The 20,706-nt window shown below is 36.7% G+C and overlaps 1 protein-coding gene across 9 annotated transcripts in view; it reads left to right on the forward strand.

Annotated features, from left to right (window-relative positions):
- Positions 1 to 20,706, forward strand: part of LOC118381393 (intersectin-2-like) — a 278,177-nt gene that overhangs the window by 186,983 nt on the left and 70,488 nt on the right. For all 9 annotated transcript variants that reach the window (XM_052471715.1, XM_052471717.1, XM_052471713.1 and 6 more), the window contains 3 exons: positions 1,651 to 1,855; positions 1,960 to 2,114; positions 2,601 to 2,696. In XM_052471715.1, coding sequence (XP_052327675.1) covers positions 1,651 to 1,855; positions 1,960 to 2,114; positions 2,601 to 2,696 — 456 coding nt within the window. The remainder of the gene's footprint in view (positions 1 to 1,650; positions 1,856 to 1,959; positions 2,115 to 2,600; positions 2,697 to 20,706) is intronic.

A 20,706-nucleotide genomic window follows, 5' to 3' on the forward strand; every position in this document is an offset into this window, starting at 1 on the left:
GATGTATATCATAATGAATCATGAGTAACATGTAGAATCATGTATATCATGTAGAATGGATGAGTAACTGGTTAAAGGGGATGTATAATCATGTAATGGAGGAGTATCTGTTAAATGGGAATGTAGTAACATGTAGAATCATGTAGTAACATGTAGAATCATGTAGTAACATGTAGAATCATGTAGTAACATGTAGAATCATGTAGTAACATGTAGAATCATGTAGTAACATGTAGAATCATGTAGTAACATGTAGAATCATGTAGTAACCCAAAACAGTGTTAAACAAGTCAAAATATATTTTAGATTTTAGATTCTTCAAAGTAGTCACCCTTTGCCTTGATGACAGCTTTGCATACTCTTGGCATTCTCTCAACCAGCTTCATGAGGTAGTCACCATTTAAATGAACAGGAGTGTCTGGTTAAAGGGGATGTATATCATAATGGAAGAGTTTCCTTCTTAATGGGGATGTAGCCATCAGCTAATGGGACGAGTTATTGGTTAACAAGATAGTATGTGATTTCATAGTTTTGATGTCTGCACTAAAGGGGATTCTATCAAATGGAGGAAATATACTGGTTAAAGGGGATGTATATCATAATGGAGGGGAGGTTTGGTTAAACTTTTGACTGGTACTATCATAATGTATAATATCTGGTTAAAGGGAATGTATATCATAATGGAAGAGTATCTGGTTAAAGGGGATGTATATCATAATGGAAGAGTATCTGGTTAAAGGGGATGTATATCATAATGGAAGAGTATCTGGTTAAAGGGGATGTATATCATAATGGAAGAGTATCTGGTTAAAGGGGATGTATATCATAATGGAAGAGTATCTGGTTAAAGGGGATGTATATCATAATGGAAGAGTATCTGGTTAAAGGGGATGTATATCATAATGGAGGAGTATCTGGTTAAAGGGGATGTATATCATAATGGAGGAGTATCTGGTTAAAGGGGATGTATATCATAATGGAAGAGTATCTGGTTAAAGGGGATGTATATCATAATGGAGGAGTATCTGGTTAAAGGGGATGTATATCATAATGGAAGAGTATCTGGTTAAAGGGGATGTATATCATAATGGAGGAGTATCTGGTTAAAGGGGATGTATATCATAATGGAAGAGTATCTGGTTAAAGGGGATGTATATCATAATGGAAGAGTATCTGGTTAAAGGGGATGTATATCATAATGGAAGAGTATCTGGTTAAAGGGGATGTATATCATAATGGAAGAGTATCTGGTTAAAGGGGATGTATATCATAATGGAGGAGTATCTGGTTAAAGGGGATGGATATCATAATGGAGGAGTATCTGGTTAAAGGGGATGTATATTTATTATTTATTTTATTTTTTACTGCCTTTTTCTCCCTATTTCTCCCCATATTTCTCCCCTATTTCTCCCCTATTTCTCCCCTATTTCTCCCCTATTTTGTGATTAATTACGATCTTGTCTCATCCCTGCAACTCCCCAACGGGCCTCTGGAGAGGCGAAGGTCAAGTCAACATGACCCGCCGCGCTTCTTAACACCCGCCCGTTGAACCCGGAAGCTAGCTGCACCATTTCTCATGATTTCACTGAGGAATCCTCCCCTTCCCCTGATGCTCAATGTACACGGTGTCTGTGTGTGTCCTCTCATCAGACAAGCCAAGCTGGAGGGAGAGAGGAGAGAGGAGGAGGAGGAGGACGAGAGGAGGAGGCGAATTGAGCCGCAGGAGAGAGGAGGCCGCCAGCATCCAGTGCTGAATGCAGAGAGGTTATTAACCCTGACCTCCTGCAGAGCCCTGTACCCCTTCACCGCACGCAACGCTGACGAGCTCAGCCTGGACGCTGACTGTTTCATAGAGGTACACACACACACACACACACACACACACACACACACTCGAACACACACGTGTTAAAGTGGACTCCCACTGACACCACTTCAACTCTGTTTCCCATGATGCAGGTAGATGATGAGATGGTGGGGGAGCCTGGTTGGCTGTGTGGTAGTTACCGTGGGAACAGGGGCTGGTTCCCCCAGAGCTATGCTGAGAGATGCACCACCCCCCTTGCCTCTGACCTACTGCCCCCTTCCTATCCAACACTACCACCCAGCCCTGGGTAAGAGAATGAAACCATCACAACATTCTGTTAGTCCCAAATGGCAGCCTATTCCCTGTTTAGTGCACTACTCTTGACCAGGGCCCATTGGGTTCCACATTAGGGTGCCATCCGGGACTCAGCCTGTCTCATGTATTCTATAGGTCTCATCTCCTATAGAGATAGAAACAAGTCTGTATCATATTGACGTTTGTGGATAGCAACATTGAGGCTCATCTCCATTTGTTAATTTTCTTCTTCTTTTGTGTTGGAAGCGTTAAGCTAATACAGGTGATTAACCTCCACCTGGGGTCCTGAACCAAATCCTGTGTCTTTCATGTGTTGTGGCCACGAGATGGTCCCATAGGAATTCCCACCCAGTTGACTACTTTAAAATGGTGGAAGCCTTCAATGGGCATGTCCTAAAACGTGTTCTATCCATCTGGAGTCCTCTATCTCTATGCATGTCTCGTGTGTCTTGATCTGTCCTAACTTCCTGTTACTCAGACTTCCTGACGGAGAGGTTGCAGAGGCAGGACGGATCCCCGCCCCCAGGGTCACCCCCATCAAAGACTCCTCCCAGGAAAACAACACACACACAGAGTAATGATAAACACACACGCACACACTTATATAGGCACAAATTACAAACATGCACAAGAAACCATACATATAGTTAGCATGTACACTAAGAGTGTGTGTGTGTTGTCTACATCTATATACTACACTGAGAGTGTTATCTATATACTACACTGAGAGTGTTGTCTACATCTATATACTACACTGAGAGTGTTGTCTATATACTACACTGAGAGTGTTATCTATATACTACACTGAGAGTGTTATCTATATACTACACTGAGAGTGTTATCTATATACTACACTGAGAGTGTTATCTATATACTACACTGAGAGTGTTGTCTATATACTACACTGAGAGTGTTGTCTATATACTACACTGAGAGTGTTGTCTATATACTACACTGAGAGTGTTATCTATATACTACACTGAGAGTGTTGTCTATATACTACACTGAGAGTGTTATCTATATACTACACTGAGAGTGTTATCTATATACTACACTGAGAGTGTTGTCTATATACTACACTGAGAGTGTTGTCTATATACTACACTGAGAGTGTTGTCTATATACTACACTGAGAGTGTTGGCTACAGGTCTATATACTACACTGAGAGTGTTGTCTACATCTATATACTACACTGAGAGTGTTATCTATATACTACACTGAGAGTGTTGTCTACATCTATATACTACACTGAGAGTGTTGTCTATATACTACACTGAGAGTGTTATCTATATACATATATATATATATATATATATATACTACACTGAGAGTGTTGTCTACATCTATATACTACACTGAGAGTGTTGTCTATATACTACACTGAGAGTGTTGTCTACATCTATATACTACACTGAGAGTGTTGTCTACATCTATATACTACACTGAGAGTGTTGTCTATATACTACACTGAGAGTGTTGTCTATATACTAAACTGAGAGTGTTGTCTATATACTACACTGAGAGTGTTGTCTATATACTACACTGAGAGTGTTGTCTATATACTACACTGAGAGTGTTGTCTACATCTATATACTACACTGAGAGTGTTGTCTATATACTACACTGAGAGTGTTGTCTATATACCACACTGAGAATGTGTTGTCTATATACTACACTGAGAGTGTTATCTATATACTACACTGAGAGTGTTGTCTATATACTACACTGAGAGTGTTGTCTATATACTACACTGAGAGTGTTGTCTATATACTACACTGAGAGTGTTATCTATATACTACACTGAGAGTGTTGTCTATATACTACACTGAGAGTGTTGGCTGCAGGTCTATATACTACACTGAGAGTGCTATATATATACTACACTGAGAGTGTTATCTATATACTACACTGAGAGTGCTATATATATACTACACTGAGAGTGTTGTCTATATACTACACTGAGAGTGTTGGCTACAGGTCTATATACTACACTGAGAGTGCTATATATATATACTACACTGAGAGTGCTATATATATACTACACTGAGAGTGTTGTCTATATACTACACTGAGAGTGTTGGCTACAGGTCTATATACTACACTGAGAGTGCTATATATATACTACACTGAGAGTGTTGTCTATATACTACACTGAGAGTGTTGGCTACAGGTCTATATACTGCACTGAGAGTGCTATATATATACTACACTGAGAGTGTTATCTATATACTACACTGAGAGTGTTGGCTACAGGTCTATATACTGCACTGAGAGTGTTATCTATATACTACACTGAGAGTGTTGTCTATATACTACACTGAGAGTGTTGGCTACAGGTCTATATACTACACTGAGAGTGTTATCTATATACTACACTGAGAGTGTTGTCTATATACTAAACTGAGAGTGTTGGCTACAGGTCTATATACTACACTGAGAGTGTTATCTATATACTACACTGAGAGTGTTATCTATATACTACACTGAGAGTGTTATCTATATACTACACTGAGAGTGTTGTCTATATACTACACTGAGAGTGTTGTCTATATACTACACTGAGAGTGTTGTCTATATACTACACTGAGAGTGTTATCTATATACTACACTGAGAGTGTTGTCTATATACTACACTGTGTATGTGTTGTCTACATCTATATACTACACTGATAGTGTTATCTATATACTACACTGAGAGTGTTATCTATATACTACACTGAGAGTGTTATCTATACACTACACTGAGAGTGTTGTCTATATACTACACTGAGAGTGTTGTCTACATCTATATACTACACTGAGAGTGTTGGCTACAGGTCTATATACTACACTGAGAGTGTTGTCTATATACTACACTGAGAGTGTTATCTATATACTACACTGAGAGTGTTGTCTATATACTACACAGAGTGTTATCTATATACTACACTGAGAGTGTTGGCTACATCTATATACTAAACTGAGAGTGTTGGCTACAGGTCTATATACTACACTGAGAGTGTTGTCTATATACTACACTGAGAGTGTTGTCTATATACTACACTGAGAGTGTTGGCTACAGGTCTATATACTACACTGAGAGTGCTATCTATATACTACACTGAGAGTGTTATCTATATACTACACTGAGAGTGTTGTCTATATAATACACTGAGAGTGTTGTCTACAGGTCTATATACTACACTGAGAGTGTTGTCTATATACTACACTGAGAGTGTTGTCTATATACTACACTGAGAGTTGTCTACATCTATATTCTACACTGAGAGTGTTGTCTATATACTACACTGAGAGTGTTGGCTACAGGTCTATATACTACTGTGAGAGTGCTATATATACTACACTGAGAGTGTTGTCTATATGCTAAACTGAGAGTGTTGGCTACAGGTCTATATACTACACTGAGAGTGTTGTCTATATACTACACTGAGAGTGTTGTCTATATACTACACTGAGAGTGTTATCTATATACTACACTGAGAGTGTTGTCTATATACTACAGAGTGTTATCTATATACTACACTGAGAGTGTTGTCTATATACTACACTGAGAGTGTTGTCTATATACTACACTGAGAGTGTTGTCTATATACTACACTGAGAGTGTTGTCTATATACTACACTGTGTATGTGTTGTCTATATACTACACTGAGAGTGTTATCTATATACTACACTGAGAGTGTTATCTATATACTACACTGAGAGTGTTATCTACATACTACACTGAGAGTGTTGTCTATATACTACACTGAGAGTGTTATCTATATACTACACTGAGAGTGTTGGCTACAGGTCTATATACTACACTGAGAGTGTTGTCTATATACTACACTGAGAGTGTTATCTATATACTACACTGAGAGTGTTGTCTATATACTACACAGAGTGTTATCTATATACTACACTGAGAGTGTTGGCTACATCTATATACTACACTGAGAGTGTTGGCTACAGGTCTATATACTACACTGAGAGTGGTGTCTATATACTACACTGAGAGTGTTGTCTATATACTACACTGAGAGTGTTGGCTACAGGTCTATATACTACACTGAGAGTGCTATCTATATACTACACTGAGAGTGTTATCTATATACTACACTGAGAGTGTTGTCTATATAATACACTGAGAGTGTTGTCTACAGGTCTATATACTACACTGAGAGTGTTGTCTATATACTACACTGAGAGTGTTGTCTATATACTACACTGAGAGTGTTGTCTACATCTATATTCTACACTGAGAGTGTTGTCTATATACTACACTGAGAGTGTTGGCTACAGGTCTATATACTACTGTGAGAGTGCTATATATACTACACTGAGAGTGTTGTCTATATGCTAAACAGAGTGTTGGCTACAGGTCTATATACTACACTGAGAGTGTTGTCTATATACTACACTGAGAGTTTTGTCTATATACTACACTGAGAGTGTTGTCTATATACTACACTGAGAGTGTTGTCTATATACTACACTGAGAGTGTTGTCTATATACTACACTGAGAGTGTTGTCTATATACTACACTGAGAGTGTTGTCTATATACTACACTGAGAGTGTTGTCTATATACTACACTGAGAGTGTTGTCTATATACTACACTGAGAGTGTTGTCTATATACTACACTGAGAGTGTTGTCTATATACTACACTGAGAGTGTTGTCTATATACTACACTGAGAGTGTTGTCTATATACTACACTGAGAGTGTTGTCTATATACTACACTGAGAGTGTTGTCTATATACTACACTGAGAGTGTTGTCTATATACTACACTGAGAGTGTTGTCTATATACTACACTGAGAGTGTTGTCTATATACTACACTGAGAGTGTTGTCTATATACTACACTGAGAGTGTTGTCTATATACTACACTGAGAGTGTTGTCTATATACTACAGTAAGAGTGTTGTCTACAGGTCTATATACTACACTGAGAGTGCTATCTATATACTACACTGAGAGTGTTATCTATATACTACACTGAGAGTGTTGGCTACATCTATATACTACAGTAAGAGTGTTGTCTACAGGTCTATATACTAAACTGAGAGTGTTGTCTATATACTACACTGAGAGTGTTATCTATATACTACACTGAGAGTGTTGTCTATATACTACACTGAGAGTGTTGTCTATATACTACACTGAGTGTTATCTATATACTACACTGAGAGTGTTGTCTACATCTATATACTACACTGAGAGTGTTGTCTATATACTACACTGAGAGTGTTGTCTATATACTACACTGAGAGTGTTGTCTATATACTACACTGAGAGTGTTGGCTCTCTATATACTACACTGAGAGTTATCTATATACTACACTGAGAGTGTTATCTATATACTACACTGAGAGTGTTATCTATATACTACACTGAGAGTGTTGTCTATATACTACACTGAGAGTGTTGTCTATATACTACACTGAGAGTGTTGTCTATATACTACACTGAGAGTGTTGTCTATATACTACACTGAGAGTGTTGTCTATATACTACACTGAGAGTGTTGTCTATATACTACACTGAGAGTGTTGTCTATATACTACACTGAGAGTGTTATCTATATACTACACTGAGAGTGTTGTCTATATACTACACTGAGAGTGTTATCTATATACTACACTGAGAGTGTTGTCTATATACTACACTGAGAGTGTTGTCTATATACTACACAGAGTGTTATCTATATACTACACTGAGAGTGTTGGCTACATCTATATACTACACTGAGAGTGTTGTCTATATACTACACTGAGAGTGTTGTCTATATACTACACTGAGAGTGTTGTCTATATACTACACTGAGAGTGTTGTCTACAGGTCTATATACTACACTGAGAGTGCTATCTATATACTACACTGAGAGTGTTATCTATATACTACACTGAGAGTGTTGTCTATATAATACACTGAGAGTGTTGTCTATATAATACACTGAGAGTGTTGTCTACAGGTCTATATACTACACTGAGAGTGTTGTCTATATACTACACTGAGAGTGTTGTCTATATACTACACTGAGAGTGTTATCTATATACTACAATGAGAGCATTGTCTATATACTACACTGAGAGTGTTATCTATATACTACACTGAGAGTGTTGTCTATATACTACACTGAGAGTGTTGTCTACATCTATATTCTACACTGAGAGTGTTGTCTATATACTACACTGAGAGTGTTGGCTACAGGTCTATATACTACTCTGAGAGTGCTATATATACTACACTGAGAGTGTTGTCTATATACTACACTGAGAGTGTTATCTATATACTACACTGAGAGTGTTGTCTATATACTACACTGAGAGTGTTGGCTACAGGTCTATATACTACTGTGAGAGTGCTATATATACTACACTGAGAGTGTTGTCTATATGCTAAACTGAGAGTGTTATCTATATACTACACTGAGAGTGGTGTCTATATACTACACTGAGAGTGTTGTCTATATACTACACTGAGAGTGTTGTCTATATACTACACTGAGAGTGTTGTCTATATACTACACTGAGAGTGTTGTCTATATACTACACTGAGAGTGTTGTCTATATACTACACTGAGAGTGTTGTCTATATACTACACTGAGAGTGTTGTCTATATACTACACTGAGAGTGTTGTCTATATACTACACTGAGAGTGTTGTCTATATACTACACTGAGAGTGTTGTCTATATACTACACTGAGAGTGTTGTCTATATACTACACTGAGAGTGTTGTCTATATACTACACTGAGAGTGTTGTCTATATACTACACTGAGAGTGTTGTCTATATACTACACTGAGAGTGTTGTCTATATACTACACTGAGCGTGTTGTCTATATACTACACTGAGAGTGTTGTCTATATACTACACTGAGAGTGTTGTCTATATACTACACTGAGAGTGTTGTCTATATACTACACTGAGAGTGTTGTCTATATACTACACTGAGAGTGTTGTCTATATACTACACTGAGAGTGTTATCTATATACTACACTTAGAGTGTTGTCTATATACTACACTAAGAGTGTTGTCTACAGGTCTATATACTACACTGAGAGTGCTATCTATATACTACACTGAGAGTGTTGGCTACATCTATATACTACAGTAAGAGTGTTGTCTACAGGTCTATATACTAAACTGAGAGTGTTGTCTATATACTACACTGAGAGTGTTATCTATATACTACACTGAGAGTGTTATCTATATACTACACTGAGAGTGTTGTCTATATACTACACTGAGAGTGTTGTCTATATACTACACTGAGAGTGTTGTCTATATACTACACTGAGAGTGTTGTCTATATACTACACTGAGAGTGTTGTCTATATACTACACTGAGAGTGTTGTCTATATACTACACTGAGAGTGTTGTCTATATACTACACTGAGAGTGTTGTCTATATACTACACTGAGAGTGTTGTCTATATACTACACTGAGAGTGTTGTCTATATACTACACTGAGAGTGTTGTCTATATACTACACTGAGAGTGTTGTCTATATACTACACTGAGAGTGTTGTCTATATACTACACTGAGAGTGTTATCTATATACTACACTGAGAGTGTTGTCTATATACTACAGTAAGAGTGTTGTCTACAGGTCTATATACTACACTGAGAGTGTTGGCTACATCTATATACTACAGTAAGAGTGTTGTCTACAGGTCTATATACTAAACTGAGAGTGTTGTCTATATACTACACTGAGAGTGTTATCTATATACTACACTGAGAGTGTTGTCTATATACTACACTGAGAGTGTTGTCTATATACTACACTGAGAGTGTTATCTATATACTACACTGAGAGTGTTGTCTACATCTATATACTACACTGAGAGTGTTGTCTATATACTACACTGAGAGTGTTGTCTATATACTACACTGAGAGTGTTGGCTACATCTATATACTACACTGAGAGTGTTATCTATATACTACACTGAGAGTGTTATCTATATACTACACTGAGAGTGTTGGCTACATCTATATACTACACTGAGAGTGTTATCTATATACTACACTGAGAGTGTTATCTATATACTACACTGAGAGTGTTATCTATATACTACACTGAGAGTGTTGTCTATATACTACACTGAGAGTGTTATCTATATACTACACTGAGAGTGTTGTCTATATACTACACTGAGAGTGTTATCTATATACTACACTGAGAGTGTTGTCTACATCTATATACTACACTGAGAGTGTTATCTATATACTACACTGAGAGTGTTGTCTATACACTACACTGAGAGTGTTGTCTATATACTACACTGAGAGTGTTGTCTATATACTACACTGAGAGTGTTGTCTATATACTACACTGAGAGTGTTGTCTATATACTACACTGAGAGTGTTGTCTATATACTACACTGAGAGTGTTGTCTATATACTACAGTAAGAGTGTTGTCTACAGGTCTATATACTACACTGAGAGTGTTGGCTACATCTATATACTACAGTAAGAGTGTTGTCTACAGGTCTATATACTACACTGAGAGTGTTGTCTACATCTATATACTACACTGAGAGTGTTGTCTATATACTACACTGAGAGTGTTGTCTATATACTACACTGAGAGTGTTGGCTACATCTATATACTACACTGAGAGTGTTATCTATATACTACACTGAGAGTGTTATCTATATACTACACTGAGAGTGTTGGCTACATCTATATACTACACTGAGAGTGTTATCTATATACTACACTGAGAGTGTTATCTATATACTACACTGAGAGTGTTGTCTATATACTACACTGAGAGTGTTGTCTATATACTACACTGAGAGTGTTGTCTATATACTACACTGAGAGTGTTGTCTATATACTACACTGAGAGTGTTGTCTATATACTACACTGAGAGTGTTATCTATATACTACACTGAGAGTGTTATCTATATACTACACTGAGAGTGTTGTCTATATACTACACAGAGTGTTATCTATATACTACACTGAGAGTGTTGGCTACATCTATATACTAAACTGAGAGTGTTGGCTACAGGTCTATATACTACACTGAGAGTGTTGTCTATATACTACACTGAGAGTGTTGTCTATATACTACACTGAGAGTGTTGGCTACAGGTCTATATACTACACTGAGAGTGCTATCTATATACTACACTGAGAGTGTTATCTATATACTACACTGAGAGTGTTGTCTATATAATACACTGAGAGTGTTGTCTACAGGTCTATATACTACACTGAGAGTGTTGTCTATATACTACACTGAGAGTGTTGTCTATATACTACACTGAGAGTGTGTCTACATCTATATTCTACACTGAGAGTGTTGTCTATATACTACACTGAGAGTGTTGGCTACAGGTCTATATACTACTGTGAGAGTGCTATATATACTACACTGAGAGTGTTGTCTATATACTAACTGAGAGTGTTGGCTACAGGTCTATATACTACACTGAGAGTGTTGTCTATATACTACACTGAGAGTTTTGTCTATATACTACACTGAGAGTGTTGTCTATATACTACACTGAGAGTGTTGTCTATATACTACACTGAGAGTGTTGTCTATATACTACACTGAGAGTGTTGTCTATATACTACACTGAGAGTGTTATCTATATACTACACTGAGAGTGTTGTCTATATACTACACTGTGTATGTGTTGTCTACATCTATATACTACACTGAGAGTGTTATCTATATACTACACTGAGAGTGTTATCTATATACTACACTGAGAGTGTTATCTATACACTACACTGAGAGTGTTGTCTATATACTACACTGAGAGTGTTGTCTACATCTATATACTACACTGAGAGTGTTGGCTACAGGTCTATATACTACACTGAGAGTGTTGTCTATATACTACACTGAGAGTGTTATCTATATACTACACTGAGAGTGTTGTCTATATACTACACAGAGTGTTATCTATATACTACACTGAGAGTGTTGGCTACATCTATATACTACACTGAGAGTGTTGGCTACAGGTCTATATACTACACTGAGAGTGGTGTCTATATACTACACTGAGAGTGTTGTCTATATACTACACTGAGAGTGTTGGCTACAGGTCTATATACTACACTGAGAGTGCTATCTATATACTACACTGAGAGTGTTATCTATATACTACACTGAGAGTGTTGTCTATATAATACACTGAGAGTGTTGTCTACAGGTCTATATACTACACTGAGAGTGTTGTCTATATACTACACTGAGAGTGTTGTCTATATACTACACTGAGAGTGTTGTCTACATCTATATTCTACACTGAGAGTGTTGTCTATATACTACACTGAGAGTGTTGGCTACAGGTCTATATACTACTGTGAGAGTGCTATATATACTACACTGAGAGTGTTGTCTATATGCTAAACTGAGAGTGTTGGCTACAGGTCTATATACTACACTGAGAGTGTTGTCTATATACTACACTGAGAGTTTGTCTATATACTACACTGAGAGTGTTGTCTATATACTACACTGAGAGTGTTGTCTATATACTACACTGAGAGTGTTGTCTATATACTACACTGAGAGTGTTGTCTATATACTACACTGAGAGTGTTGTCTATATACTACACTGAGAGTGTTGTCTATATACTACACTGAGAGTGTTGTCTATATACTACACTGAGAGTGTTGTCTATATACTACACTGAGAGTGTTGTCTATATACTACACTGAGAGTGTTGTCTATATACTACACTGAGAGTGTTATCTATATACTACACTGAGAGTGTTATCTATATACTACACTGAGAGTGTTGGCTACATCTATATACTACACTGAGAGTGTTATCTATATACTACACTGAGAGTGTTGTCTATATACTACACTGAGAGTGTTGTCTATATACTACACTGAGAGTGTTGTCTACATCTATATACTACACTGAGAGTGTTATCTATATACTACACTGAGAGTGTTGTCTATATACTACACTGAGAGTGTTGTCTATATACTACACTGAGAGTGTTGTCTATATACTACACTGAGAGTGTTGTCTATATACTACACTGAGAGTGTTGTCTATATACTACACTGAGAGTGTTATCTATATACTACACTTAGAGTGTTGTCTATATACTACAGTAAGAGTGTTGTCTACAGGTCTATATACTACACTGAGAGTGTTGGCTACATCTATATACTACAGTAAGAGTGTTGTCTACAGGTCTATATACTACACTGAGAGTGTTGTCTACATCTATATACTACACTGAGAGTGTTGTCTATATACTACACTGAGAGTGTTGTCTATATACTACACTGAGAGTGTTGGCTACATCTATATACTACACTGAGAGTGTTATCTATATACTACACTGAGAGTGTTATCTATATACTACACTGAGAGTGTTGGCTACATCTATATACTACACTGAGAGTGTTATCTATATACTACACTGAGAGTGTTATCTATATACTACACTGAGAGTGTTGTCTATATACTACACTGAGAGTGTTGTCTATATACTACACTGAGAGTGTTGTCTATATACTACACTGAGAGTGTTGTCTATATACTACACTGAGAGTGTTGTCTATATACTACACTGAGAGTGTTATCTATATACTACACTGAGAGTGTTATCTATATACTACACTGAGAGTGTTGTCTATATACTACACAGAGTGTTATCTATATACTACACTGAGAGTGTTGGCTACATCTATATACTAAACTGAGAGTGTTGGCTACAGGTCTATATACTACACTGAGAGTGTTGTCTATATACTACACTGAGAGTGTTGTCTATATACTACACTGAGAGTGTTGGCTACAGGTCTATATACTACACTGAGAGTGCTATCTATATACTACACTGAGAGTGTTATCTATATACTACACTGAGAGTGTTGTCTATATAATACACTGAGAGTGTTGTCTACAGGTCTATATACTACACTGAGAGTGTTGTCTATATACTACACTGAGAGTGTTGTCTATATACTACACTGAGAGTTGTCTACATCTATATTCTACACTGAGAGTGTTGTCTATATACTACACTGAGAGTGTTGGCTACAGGTCTATATACTACTGTGAGAGTGCTATATATACTACACTGAGAGTGTTGTCTATATGCTAAACTGAGAGTGTTGGCTACAGGTCTATATACTACACTGAGAGTGTTGTCTATATACTACACTGAGAGTGTTGTCTATATACTACACTGAGAGTGTTGTCTATATACTACACTGAGAGTGTTGTCTATATACTACACTGAGAGTGTTGTCTATATACTACACTGAGAGTGTTGTCTATATACTACACTGAGAGTGTTATCTATATACTACACTGAGAGTGTTGTCTATATACTACACTGTGTATGTGTTGTCTATATACTACACTGAGAGTGTTATCTATATACTACACTGAGAGTGTTATCTATATACTACACTGAGAGTGTTGTCTATATACTACACTGAGAGTGTTGTCTATATACTACACTGAGAGTGTTGTCTACATCTATATACTACACTGAGAGTGTTGGCTACAGGTCTATATACTACACTGAGAGTGTTGTCTATATACTACACTGAGAGTGTTATCTATATACTACACTGAGAGTGTTGTCTATATACTACACAGAGTGTTATCTATATACTACACTGAGAGTGTTGGCTACATCTATATACTACACTGAGAGTGTTGGCTACAGGTCTATATACTACACTGAGAGTGGTGTCTATATACTACACTGAGAGTGTTGTCTATATACTACACTGAGAGTGTTGGCTACAGGTCTATATACTACACTGAGAGTGCTATCTATATACTACACTGAGAGTGTTATCTATATACTACACTGAGAGTGTTGTCTATATAATACACTGAGAGTGTTGTCTACAGGTCTATATACTACACTGAGAGTGTTGTCTATATACTACACTGAGAGTGTTGTCTATATACTACACTGAGAGTGTTGTCTACATCTATATTCTACACTGAGAGTGTTGTCTATATACTACACTGAGAGTGTTGGCTACAGGTCTATATACTACTGTGAGAGTGCTATATATACTACACTGAGAGTGTTGTCTATATGCTAAACTGAGAGTGTTGTCTCTATATACTACACTGAGAGTGTTGTCTATATACTACACTGAGAGTTTTGTCTATATACTACACTGAGAGTGTTGTCTATATACTACACTGAGAGTGTTGTCTATATACACTGAGAGTGTTGTCTATATACTACACTGAGAGTGTTGTCTATATACTACACTGAGAGTGTTGTCTATATACTACACTGAGAGTGTTGTCTATATACTACACTGAGAGTGTTGTCTATATACTACACTGAGAGTGTTGTCTATATACTACACTGAGAGTGTTGTCTATATACTACACTGAGAGTGTTGTCTATATACTACACTGAGAGTGTTGTCTATATACTACACTGAGAGTGTTGTCTATATACTACACTGAGAGTGTTGTCTATATACTACACTGAGAGTGTTGTCTATATACTACACTGAGAGTGTTGTCTATATACTACACTGAGAGTGTTGTCTATATACTACACTGAGAGTGTTGTCTATCTATATACTACACTGAGAGTGTTGTCTATATACTACACTGAGAGTGTTGTCTATATACTACACTGAGAGTGTCTATATACTACACTGAGAGTGTTGTCTATATACTACACTGAGAGTGTTGTCTATATACTACACTGAGAGTGTTGTCTATATACTACACTGAGAGTGTTGTCTATATACTACACTGAGAGTGTTGTCTATATAGTGTTGTCTATCTATATACTACACTGAGAGTGTTGTCTATATACTACACTGAGAGTGTTGTCTATATACTACACTGAGAGTGTTGTCTATATACTACACTGAGAGTGTTGTCTATATACTACACTGAGAGTGTTGTCTATATACTACACTGAGAGTGTTATCTATATACTACACTGAGAGTGTTATCTATATACTACACTGAGAGTGTTATCTATATACTACACTGAGAGTGTTGTCTATATACTACACTGAGAGTGTTGTCTATATACTACACTGAGAGTGTTATCTATATACTACACTGAGAGTGTTGTCTATATACTACACTGAGAGTGTTGTCTATATACTACACTGAGAGTGTTGTCTATATACTACACTGAGAGTGTTGTCTATATACTACACTGAGAGTGTTGTCTATATACTACACTGAGAGTGTTATCTATATACTACACTGAGAGTGTTATCTATATACTACACTGAGAGTGTTGTCTATATACTACACTGAGAGTGTTATCTATATACTACACTGAGAGTGTTGGCTACATCTATATACTACACTGAGAGTGTTGTCTCTATATACTACACTGAGAGTGTTGTCTATATACTACACTGAGAGTGTTGTCTACACTGAGAGTGTTGGCTACAGGTCTATATACTACACTGAGAGTGCTATCTATATACTACACTGAGAGTGTTATCTATATACTACACTGAGAGTGTTGTCTATATAATACACTGAGAGTGTTGTCTACAGGTCTATATACTACACTGAGAGTGTTATCTATATACTACACTGAGAGTGTTGTCTATATACTACACTGAGAGTGTGTCTACATCTATATACTACACTGAGAGTGTTGTCTATATACTACACTGAGAGTGTTGTCTATATACTACACTGAGAGTGTTGTCTATATATGCTACACTGAGAGTGTTGGCTACAGGTCTATATACTACACTGAGAGTGTTGTCTATATACTACACTGAGAGTGTTGTCTATATACTACACTGAGAGTGTTGTCTATATACTACACTGAGAGTGTTGTCTATATACTACACTGAGAGTGTTGTCTATATACTACACTGAGAGTGTTGTCTATATACACACTGAGAGTGTTGTCTATATACTACACTGAGAGTGTTGTCTATATACTACACTGTGTAGAGTGTTGTCTATATACTACACTGAGAGTGTTGTCTATATACTACACTGAGAGTGTTATCTATATACTACACTGAGAGTGTTATCTATATACTACACTGAGAGTGTTGTCTATATACTACACTGAGAGTGTTGTCTATATACTACACTGAGAGTGTTGTCTATATACTACACTGAGAGTGTTGTCTATATACTACACTGAGAGTGTTATCTATATACTACACTGAGAGTGTTGTCTATATACACACAGAGTCTATATACTACACTGAGAGTGTTGGCTACTCTACTACACTGAGAGTGTTGTCTCTATATACTACACTGAGAGTGTTGTCTATATACTACACTGAGTGTTGTCTATATACTACACTGAGAGTGTTGGCTCTCTATATACTACACTGAGAGTGTTATCTATATACTACACTGAGAGTGTTATCTATATACTACACTGAGAGTGTTGTCTATATAATACACTGAGAGTGTTGTCTACAGGTCTATATACTACACTGAGAGTGTTGTCTATATACTACACTGAGAGTCTATATACTACACTGAGAGTGTTGTCTATATACTACACTGAGAGTGTTGTCTATATACTACACTGAGAGTGTTGTCTATCTATATACTACTGAGAGTGCTATATATACTACACTGAGAGTGTTGTCTATATACTACACTGAGAGTGTTGTCTATATACTACACTGAGAGTGTTGTCTATATACTACACTGAGAGTGTTGTCTATATACTACACTGAGAGTGTTGTCTATATACTACACTGAGAGTGTTGTCTATATGTTGTCTATATACTACACTGAGAGTGTTGTCTATATACTACACTGAGAGTGTTGTCTATATACTACACTGAGAGTGTTGTCTATATACTACACTGAGAGTGTTGTCTATATACTACACTGAGAGTGTTGTCTATATACTACACTGAGAGTGTTGTCTATATACTACACTGAGAGTGTTGTCTATATACTACACTGAGAGTGTTGTCTATATACTACACTGAGAGTGTTGTCTATATACTACACTGAGAGTGTTGTCTATATACTACACTGAGAGTGTTGTCTATATACTACTATATACTACACTGAGAGTGTTGTCTATATACTACACTGAGAGTGTTGTCTATATACTACACTGAGAGTGTTGTCTATATACTACACTGAGAGTGTTGTCTATATACTACACTGAGAGTGTTGTCTACAGGTCTATATACTACACTGAGAGTGTTATCTATATCTACACTGAGAGTGTTGGCTACATATACTACACTGAGAGTGTTGTCTATATACTACACTGAGAGTGTTGTCTATATACTACACTGAGAGTGTTATCTATATACTACACTGAGAGTGTTGTCTATATACTACACTGAGAGTGTTGTCTATATACTACACTGAGAGTGTTATCTATATACTACACTGAGAGTGTTGTCTATATATACTACACTGAGAGTGTTGTCTATATACTACACTGAGAGTGTTGTCTATATACTACACTGAGAGTGTTGTCTACACTGAGAGTGTTATCTATATACTACACTGAGAGTGTTATCTATATACTACACTGAGAGTGTTATCTATATACTACACTGAGAGTGTTGTCTATATACTACACTGAGAGTGTTATCTATATACTACACTGAGAGTGTTGTCTATATACTACACTGAGAGTGTTGTCTATATACTACACTGAGAGTGTTGTCTATATACTACACTGAGAGTGTTGTCTATATACTACACTGAGAGTGTTGTCTATATACTACAATGAGAGTACTACACTGAGAGTGTTATCTACTACTGAGATGTGTTGTCTATATACTACACTGAGAGTGTTGTCTATATACTACACTGAGAGTGTTGTCTATATACTACACAGAGTGTTATCTATATACTACACTGAGAGTGTTGGCTACATCTATATACTACACTGAGAGTGTTGTCTCTATATACTACACTGAGAGTGTTGTCTATATACTACACTGAGAGTGTTGTCTATATACTACACTGAGAGTGTTGGCTACAGGTCTAACACTGAGAGTGCTATCTATATACTACACTGAGAGTGTTATCTATATACTACACTGAGAGTGTTGTCTATATAATACACTGAGAGTGTTGTCTATATACTACACTGAGAGTGTTGTCTATATACTACACTGAGAGTGTTGTCTATATACTACACTGAGAGTGTTATCTATATACTACACTGAGAGTTGTCTATATACTACACTGAGAGTCTATATACTACACTGAGAGTGTTGTCTATATACTACACTGAGAGTGTTGTCTACATCTATATTCTACACTGAGAGTGTTGTCTATATACTACACTGAGAGTGTGGCTACAGAGTCTATATACTACTCTGAGAGTGCTATATATACTACACTGAGAGTGTTGTCTATATACTACACTGAGAGTGTTATCTATATACTACACTGAGAGTGTTGTCTATATACTACACTGAGAGTGTTGTCTACAGGTCTATATACTACTGTGAGAGTGCTATATATACTACACTGAGAGTGTTGTCTATATGCTAAACTGAGAGTGTTATACAGAGCTACACTGAGAGTGGTGTCTATATACTACACTGAGAGTGTTGTCTATATACTACACTGAGAGTGTTGTCTATATACTACACTGAGAGTGTTGTCTATATACTACACTGAGAGTGTTGTCTATATACTACACTGAGAGTGTTGTCTATATACTACACTGAGAGTGTTGTCTATATACTACACTGAGAGTGTTGTCTATATACTACACTGAGAGTGTTGTCTATATACTACACTGAGAGTGTTGTCTATATACTACACTGAGAGTGTTGTCTATATACTACACTGAGAGTGTTGTCTATATACTACACTGAGAGTGTTGTCTATATACTACACTGAGAGTGTTGTCTATATACTACACTGAGAGTGTTGTCTATATACTACACTGAGAGTGTTGTCTATATACTACACTGAGAGTGTTGTCTATATACTACACTGAGAGTGTTACATATACTACACTGAGAGTGTTGTCTATATACTACACTGAGAGTGTTGTCTATATACTACACTGAGAGTGTTATCTATATACTACACTAGAGTGTTGTCTATATACTACAGTAAGAGTGTTGTCTACAGGTCTATATACTACACTGAGAGTGTATCTATATACTACACTGAGAGTGTTGGCTATCTATATACTACAGTAAGAGTGTTGTCTACAGGTCTATATACTAAACTGAGAGTGTTGTCTATATACTACACTGAGAGTGTTATCTATATACTACACTGAGAGTGTTGTCTATATACTACACTGAGAGTGTTGTCTATATACTACACTGAGAGTGTTGTCTATATACTACACTGAGAGTGTTGTCTATATACTACACTGAGAGTGTTGTCTATATACTACACTGAGAGTGTTGTCTATATACTACACTGAGAGTGTTGTCTATATACTACACTGAGAGTGTTATCTATATACTACACTGAGAGTGTTGTCTATATACTACACTGAGAGTGTTGTCTATATACTACACTGAGAGTGTTGTCTATATACTACACTGAGAGTGTTGTCTATATACTACACTGAGAGTGTTGTCTATATACTACACTGAGAGTGTTGTCTATATACTACACTGAGAGTGTTGTCTAT

Source organism: Oncorhynchus keta, chromosome 19 (assembly GCF_023373465.1).
Source record: "Oncorhynchus keta strain PuntledgeMale-10-30-2019 chromosome 19, Oket_V2, whole genome shotgun sequence".
Lineage (NCBI taxonomy): Eukaryota > Metazoa > Chordata > Actinopteri > Salmoniformes > Salmonidae > Oncorhynchus > Oncorhynchus keta.